This window comes from Vicugna pacos, chromosome 10 (genome assembly GCF_048564905.1).
Source record: "Vicugna pacos chromosome 10, VicPac4, whole genome shotgun sequence".
In the NCBI taxonomy this organism is placed as follows: domain Eukaryota; kingdom Metazoa; phylum Chordata; class Mammalia; order Artiodactyla; family Camelidae; genus Vicugna; species Vicugna pacos.
Window position 1 is genome coordinate 3,019,248 of NC_132996.1, and position 8,378 is coordinate 3,027,625.

The following is an 8,378-nucleotide window of genomic DNA, read 5'->3' on the forward strand; positions in this document are numbered from 1 at the left end:
AACTGCATACTCTCCTTAGTGATAAACTACAAGAGACTGACCTGCCCATCCAACTTCACCATCCTGAATTTGCTGCTTTCTCTCAAGGAGGAGATTTCCAACAAAGATGCCAATCAAGATTCCTGTGTCCAGATTTAGAGCTGTGTGCCTTTGGGATGCTCTCAGAGATCTTTCCAAAGAGGCTCAGTGTGCTCGCTCTCTCCCTCAGAGCGCACAGTTCCCTTTCAGCCTGGTGGGTCTCAGCAGGGAAGGCCGCACACATAGCCCCTCTCAGGCCCTGGGGACCAGCCTTCCACTGGGCCAAGCTCTGAAAATGAGCATGAGGTCCAGGCAAAGGGTCTGACCATTTGCGATCTAGGTGAGGACTTTCTCCAGGGGGCTGTCAAGATTACATGAGGACAGTCTACAAAAGGGTGGGAGGGTTGGTGGTGTAAATGGATTTTAATTTTTGCTCTAAATCTGATTTCTGTGCTTTGTTAAGGAGGTGCTCTTAGGCCAGCTGTGATTCTCCTTTGTCTTTCAATTAGATCATCCAAGAGGTATCAAAAGGATTTTTGATTTAGGGTGAAAATCTTAAAACAAAACAAAACAAAACAAAACAAAACAAAAACCTTGAAAATATTGTCTCATCAGGCATTTGGCCAGGATGACCAGTGAATCCTCCCAGCAGTATTGAACCCTTTTTCCCTCCCAGGGGGTCTCCAAAGATATACATGTTCCAAATGTGACTCTAAACCAATGAGCCATTTTAGAGCTTAACCACGAACCAAAAGATGTCAGTAAAGAAGGTGAGAGAAGAGCAGGTCCCCATCATCCAGAGTCCCTCCCACAGAGCCCACAGAAGTAAAGAGGAGATGAATGAGAGAAACGGTTTATTTATACACACGCAGGAGCCAACCAGAAAAGTACCTACCATGTTCAATGGTGAAAGTTAAAGGCTTTTTGTCAAGCTAATTTAACAGGACAGAGGGAGAGGCGAGAACTGGCTTCTATTACAGGTTTCTTCCAGAAAGACAAATGGGTTCTTTGGAAAACAAGGGGATATAAGAACATTTGTGATAATGTTTGCCAGTACACAGATGAGTGATCTTTGCATCTTCTTCAGGCTCATAAACCGCCTTGCAGAAGGGATTTATGGCAGGTTTACTCTTGGTCTCTCTCCTGGGATTAGAAGCCACACTGATGAGGGAATTGATGGCGCTGGTCATTTCTCAGAATTTTCTACATTTATTCAGATAAGGGGAGCTCCAAGAAGGGTTCTCTTTTGCATCTATTGAATCTCAGGCATCTTCAGCTGAAAGTGTATTTATACCAGCCATGGGTTCAGCCTGACTTTCCATACCTTGAACTTGGTTCTTCTTTTTCAAGATTCCCTGACCTTTTTTGAGCCTTTTGCCTTTTCCACATGAAGTGTAGATTGGTTGTCAGTTTCTGCAGAACACCACCTGAGATTTGGGGAGGGACTCTTTGAAACTTCAGATCTGTTCATGGAATATTGCCATCTTCATAGAATTAAGCCTTCTACTCCATGAATATGGGATTATTTTCTGCAAATTTAGGTCTTTCTTAATTACTCCAACAAGCTGTTGTAGTTCTCAGTGTACAAGCCTTGTACTTTTTCCTCGCTTCTATTGAAAGTGGATGCAGAACATACACATCCTCCTGGAGAAACCTGTCTCCACCCTGCCATGTGCTGCCACATAGCTGGCCTGTGACTCAGTCACCAAATGATTTTGTTCTTTACCTGATTCTTAATTCTTTAGAATTTATCATTTTACTCTCATCAATGCTTATTGTCCCTGTAACAAATATTTTAAAACAGAAATAATGACATTTAACTACTCCATAGATGAGAAATGAATGGGTCCCAATTAACATATGGTTTGAATCTTTTAGAATTAGTAAAGCCATACACACAAAAAAAAATTGAAACGTCACCTAAAGGAGAAGAGTGGAGATTTGCAAATCCCACTCCCAGAAGTGACCGCCATGAATGGTTTGGTGCTCATCAGCCTCTGTCTCATTCTGTCTCTATCGCTGTCTCTGTCTCTTGCACACCACAGGATTCATTTACACCTCTGGTGACTTGACACATACGTGGTCAGAGAGATGGCATCCTGGAGGCAGACGGTGGATCGACAAGCATCGAACCTGAGGGCTCCTCTGACGTCAGGTAGAGACCACACACTCACTTTTCCAGCTGTACAGCAGTCATTTGTCCATGTGAACCAGAACTGATAGATCCTACGCCCGCTCCATGAACATAAGTATTGCTCCCAATTCCCTACAAGTTCACCCGGGGCTGTGATGAACACCCTTGAAAGACATCTTTGAAAAATTGTGGAAGAATTTTAGTGGGATCAACTCTAAGGACCAGCACTTCTGGGGAAGGGATGCACCTGTGGCACACTGATGCGTCCTGCACCCTGTTCTCCCAGAGAGGAGTGTCCAGTCACTCTTCCTTCCAGGAGAGCTGCTGGGGCCTCTGCATCCTCACATCATCAGGGCTGGTTGTCACCAGGCTAAAGACCTGCCAGTGTGACGGTGACCAGTGCTGTCCCGCAGTGTGTCCGTCTGCCTGTGTCCTCACCCGATAGGTCGAGCATCTAACACACACTGGCCACCTGCGCTGCCTCTTGTTGGAACTGCCCGTGTGTGTTCTGTTTCTGTTGAGAACACTGGGTTTGAAGAGGTTTTTGGACCACAGGGATATGAAACCTTTCTCTGACCTTGGGTTGTGAAGAATGCTTTTTCCAGGTTGTGGTTTGTCTTTTCAGCTCTCTTTCTTGGCCTTTGTTTTTTGGTTTTGTTTGGTTTGGTTTTGTCACCAAAGTGCTAAGGAAGTACTAAGTATCTCCCTTCTGGTGCTGGTTTCACACTTGGAACAGCAGTGCCTTCCCGAGATGATGCACATAGTTACTAAAAGGGCTTCATTTTGTACATCTCATCTTTAGTCCATCTGATTTTCCTCTCAAAATACAAAAATTCTAATTCATGTAAAAACAAAAAAATTCACCAGCCCCAGCTTAAAACATGTGGGTAGACACAAAAAGCCCCCTTTTATATGATGTCATTGCTAGGGAACCTCCAGGATAGGTAAAGACACAGAGAGAAAGGGGATTAGGGCTTTTCAGTGGCTGGGGGAGGGTGGAAGGGGGATGAGCTGTGGATACAAGGTTTCAATTTAAGGAAGGAAATAGTCTGAAACCAGACAGTGATGCTGGTCACACAGCATTGTGAGTGCACTGAATGCTCCCAAATTGCACAGTTTAAAATGGGAAAAGGGTAAACTTTCTTACCGTAAACTTAAAACATAAAAATAGAGGATACCATAAATGACGTGAAGAAAAAGAAAGAAAGAAATTACAGACAACCCAGTTGTAAACGTCGCCAGGGGAAGGGAAGTTAAGTCCGGGTGGGGGCAGGTGTGGATGCTGAGAATTCGGAGAGGACAGTGTTGGTGTTTGCAGAGGCGGCTCAGCCTTAGAGGGTGGAATTGGCTCTTGGTGGCCTGGAGGTGCAGGTGCAGGACGAGCTGTGGGAGCAGACTCGGGGTCTCCCTCGGGGGCTGATGGACTTAGATGCTGCTGTGTGTCTCCTGCAGGAGCAGGCTGAGGGATTACCTGCTGGGCTGGTGGAATGTCACAAGGCTGTTGGTCTCCTGCAGGAGTTGACTCATGGTCTTCCTAAAGGGCTGATGGTATGTGACTTTGCTCTCTGTTTCCTGCAGGTGCAGTCTTCTTGTCTCCCTGCAGGGTTGATAGAATGGGATCCAGTTTTGGGTGTCCTGGAGGAGCAGGCTCAGGGTCTCCCTGCAGGGCTGGTGTGGAATTGGCTCCAGTCCTGGGTATCTTGAAGCCGACTCAGGTTTTCCTGCAGTGCTGTTGGAATATGACCCGGGTGTGGGTCTCCTGAAGGAAGAGGTTCAGGTTTTCTCTCCAGAGCTGCTGGAATGGGACATAGTCCTGGGTCTCCTAGCAGGGCAGGTGGAAATGGATCCAAACTTGGGACTCCTGCAGGTGCAGGTTTGTGGTCTACCTGCAGGGATGGTCGATTAGAATCCAGCAATAGTTCTTGCTCCCCAAGAGTGGGTTTGGACTCTCCCTTCAGGCTGGTGGAATAGGACCGACTCGGTGTCTCCTTCAGCAGTGGGCTCAAGGTCTCCCTGTGTGGCTAATGGAGTGAGGTCGAGTCCTTGGTCTCCTGCAGTATCCGGTTCAGGCTCTCCCTGCAGCGCTGCTGGCTTTGGTCCCATTCCTGGGTCTCCTGTAGGAACGGGCCCTGGGTCTTCCTGCAAGGCTGCTGGAGCATGTTGCACCTCTGGTTCCCCTGAAGGAGCCGGCTTGGGGTCTCCCTACATGTCCAGTGGAATTGGTCCTTTCCTGGGTCCCCTGCAGGTGCAGGCTGGGTGTGTCACTTCAGTGCTGTTGGAATGTGACACGTCTCAGGGTCTCCTGCAAGAGCAGGCTCAGTCTCTCAGAGCAGGGCTGGTGGAATTGCACCCATCTCTGGTTCTCCTACGAGAACAGGTTCAGGGTTATCCCGCAGGGCTGCTGGCATGCGAACCAGCTCAGGGTTTCCTAGAGGAACAGGCTGAAGGACTCATTTGAGGGCTGGTGGAATACGACCTTACTCTGGTTCTCCTGCAGGAGCTGTCTCAGGGTCTCCCTGCAGGTCTGGCAGAGTTAGACTAGTGACTGATTGTCTTCCTGCAGGGCTGATGGCAAGTGACTCATCTCTGGTTCGCCTTCAGGAGCAGGCCCTGGGTCTTCCTGCAGGGCTCTTTGAACATGACCCTCCTCTGTTTCTCCTGTAGGAGGTGTCCTGGGGTCTCCCTGCAAAGCTGGTTGAATTGGTCCCGGCTCTGGAGTAGTCTCAGGGTCCCCCTGCAGATCTTGTGGAATTGGACCCAGCCCTGGGTCTCCCACAGTAGCTGGCTCAGTGTCTCCCTGCAGTGCTGTTGGATTTCATCCTGTTCCTCGGTCTCTTGAAGGTGCAGATTCCAGGTATCTCTGTAGGGCTAGTAAAATGTGACTCAAATGTGGGTTTCCTGCAGGACCAGGCTAAAGGTTTTCCTACAGGCCTGGTGGAGTGGAACACAGTCTTAAGTCTACTGCAGGAGCAGGCTCAGTGTCTCCATGCAAGGCTGCTGGAATGGGACCCCGTCCTTAGGCTTTTGCAGGAGCAGGCTCAGGGTCTCCCTGCAGGGCTGTTGGAATTGAATGTGGCTCTGTGTCTCCTTCAGGAACACGCTCATGCTGTCCTAGCAGGGCTGGGGTAATTGCACCCATTTCTGGGTCTCCTGCAGGAACGGGCTTGGGCTTCCCCTGAAAGGCTAGTAGAATGGGACTTGGTTCTCTGTTTCCTGGCAGGAGCAGTCTCAGTATCTCCCTGCAAGCCTGGTGGAATGGGACCCAGTCCTGTGTCTCTTGGAGGAGCAGGCTAGGAGTGTCCCAGGAGGGTTGGTGGAATTAGACCTGGCTCTGTGTCTCCTGCAGGAGCAGCCTCCAGCTCTCCCTGCAGGGCTGGTGGATGTGGACCTGGTCCTGGGTCTTCTACAGGAGGAGGTTCTCGGTCTTCTTGCAAGGCCCTTGGAGTTTAACCCATCTCTGGGTTTCCTACGTGATCAAGCTTGACCCACTTGAGTTCTCCCTGCAGGCCCGGTGTAATGGGACCGAGTCATAGATCTCCTTCAGGTACAGGCTCGGTGTCGCGTTAGGTCTAGGTGAATGTGACAGGTCTCTGGCTCTCATACAGGAGCAGGTTCATGGTCTCCCTGCAAGGCTGTTGGAATGTGACCCTGCTCTTTGTTTCCTGCAGCTGCATGCTTGGTGTTCCCTTGCAGGGTTGATTGAATAGGACTCATGCCTGGATATCCTGCAGGAATAGCTTGGGAGTCTCCCTCTGGGGCCAACAGAATTGGACCCCAATCTGTGTCTCCTACAGGAGCAGGCTGAGGTATTAACTGCAAGGCTGGTGGGTGTAACCTGGCAATTGACCTCATGCAGAAGCTGGTTCAGGGTATCGTGACAGGGCTGGTGGCATGTGTCCCATCTCTGGATCTGCTGCAGGAACAGTCCTGGGGTCTCCCTGTAAAGCTAGAGAAATTGGAACCAGCTCAGTATCTCCATGCTGGGCCGGTAGAATCAGAACCAGTCATGGATCTCCTGCAGGTGCAGGTTCGGTGACTTCCTGCAAAGGTGGTTGAATTGGAACCAGCTTTGGATTTCCTGAAGGGGCAGACTTGGGGTCCCCCTGCAGGGCTTGTGGAATTGGACCCAGCTCTGAGTCTCCTGCAGTAGCTGGCTCAGGGTCTACCTGCAGGGCTGGTGGAATGTGACCAGTCTCTGGATCTCCTACAGGAGCAGACTTGGGGTCTCCCTGTAAGGCTGGTGGAATGTGACCGGCCCTGTGTTTCCTAGCAGGAGCAGTCTCACTGTCTCCCTGCAGGGCTGTTGGAATTGGACACAGCTCTGTGTTTCCTGGAGGAACACGCTCAGGCTCTCCTAGCAGGGCTGGTGGAACTGGACCCATTCCTGGGACTCCTACTGGTGCAGATTCGGGGTCCCCATGCAGGATTGTTGAAATATGACCCATCTGTGGTTCTCCTGCAGGAGTAGGCTTGCGGTCTCCCTACAGGACTAGTGGAATTTGTCCCTGTCCTGGGCAACTTGCCACTGCAGGCTCCTGGGTTCCGTGGAGGGCTGGTGGAATGCCACCCGGCTCTGTGTTTCCTGCAGGTGCACGCTCCACTTCTCCCTGCAGGGCTGATTGAGTGGGACAAAATCCTGGCTCTCTTGCAGCATCAGGCCTAGGGTCTTCCTGCAGGGTTGTTGAAGTGGACATGGCTCTGTGTCTCCTACTGGAACACGCTCATGCTGTCCTAGCAGGGCTGGTGGAATTGCACCCATCTCTGGGTCTCCTGCAGGAGCAGGCTCAGGGTCTTCCTGCAAGGCTGGTGAAAAGGGACCCGTCTCTGAATCTTCCTGCAAGGCCTATGGAGCTGGACACGTTCTGGGGTCTCCTGCAGGAGCAGGTTCGGGGTTTCCCTGCAGGGCTGGCGGTGTGGGACCCATCTCTGGGTCTCCTTCAGGAGCTGTTTCAAGATCTCCCTGCAATGCTGGTGGGATGGGACCCACACAAGGGTCTCCTGCAAAAGCACGTTTGGGGGCTCACTGTAAAAGGGTAGAATGTGATCTGGTTCTGTGTTTGTTACAGTTTCAGGCTCGGTGTCTCCATGCGTGTTGGAGGAATGGACCCAGTCCTTGGTCTCGGGGCATAGTAAGCTGGGGGGCTCCCTGTGGGTCTCATCAAATTGGCTCTGGCTCTGTTTCTCCTGCAGGAGGTATCCTGGGATGTCTCTGGAAGGCTGGCTGAACTGGACCCGGCTCTGGAGTAGTCTCAGGGTTCCGCTGCAGGGCTTGTGGAATTGGACCCAGCCCTGGGTCTGCCGCAGTAGCTGGCTCAGTGTCTCCATGCAGGGCTGTTGGAATAGGATTCATCTTGGTTTCCCCTACAGGAGCAGGCTCAGGGTCTCCCTGCAGTTCTGTTCCAATTGGTCCCAGTCCTGGGTGTCTTGAAGGTGCCAGCTCCAGGTTTTCCAGCAGGGCCTGTGGAATGTGACCCCGGTGTGGGGCTTCTGAAAGAACATGCTCAGGGTGTCCCTGCAGGGCTGGTGGAATGTGACACTGCTTTGTGTTTCCCGAAAATCAGATTGGATGTTTCCTGCAGATCAGACTAGATGTCTCCCTGTGGAGTTGATGGAAGAGGACACAGTCCTTTGTCTTCCTCCTGTCATGGCTGATAGAATTGCCCCTGGGCCGTGGTCTCCAGTAGGAACAGGCTGAGGTATTACCTGCAGGGTTGGTGGAATGTAACCCAGCTCTTGGTCTCCTGCAAAATCTGGTTCAGGTCTCCCGACAGGGCTGGTGGAATGTGACCCATCTCTGTGTCTCTTGCAGGAACAGGCTCAGGGTCTCCCTGCAAGGCTCGTGAAATGAGACTTGGCTCTGTGTCTACTTCAGGAGCAGGCTCAGACTATTCCTGCCGGGCTGGTGGAATTGGACCCGTTCCTGGGTCTCCCACAGTAACAGGCCCTGGATCTTCCTGCAGGGCTATTGGAATATGACCCGTCTCTGGCTCTCCTGTGAGGGCAGTCCTGCAGTCTCCCTGTAAGGCAGGTGGAATTGGACCCAGCTCAGTGTCTCCCTGCCAGTCTGGTAGAAGTGGACCCAGTCATGGATCTCCTGCAGGTGCAGGTTTGTTGATTCCCTGAAAGGTGGTTGAACTGAACCTGGCTCTGGGTCTCTTGACAGAGCAGTCTTGTGGTCCCCCTGCAGGCCTCGTGGTATTGGACCCAGCTCTGAGTCTCCTGCAGC

At 51.3% G+C, this 8,378-nt stretch overlaps 1 protein-coding gene across 1 annotated transcript in view; it reads left to right on the forward strand.

Annotated features, from left to right (window-relative positions):
• The window catches only part of LOC140698623 (uncharacterized), a 34,175-nt gene extending 27,555 nt beyond the window's left edge, over positions 1-6,620 (forward strand). Inside the window, exon 7 of the mRNA XM_072968889.1 lies at positions 6,451-6,620. Coding sequence (XP_072824990.1) covers positions 6,451-6,620 — 170 coding nt within the window. The remainder of the gene's footprint in view (positions 1-6,450) is intronic.
• Positions 6,621-8,378: the final 1,758 nt, after the last annotated feature.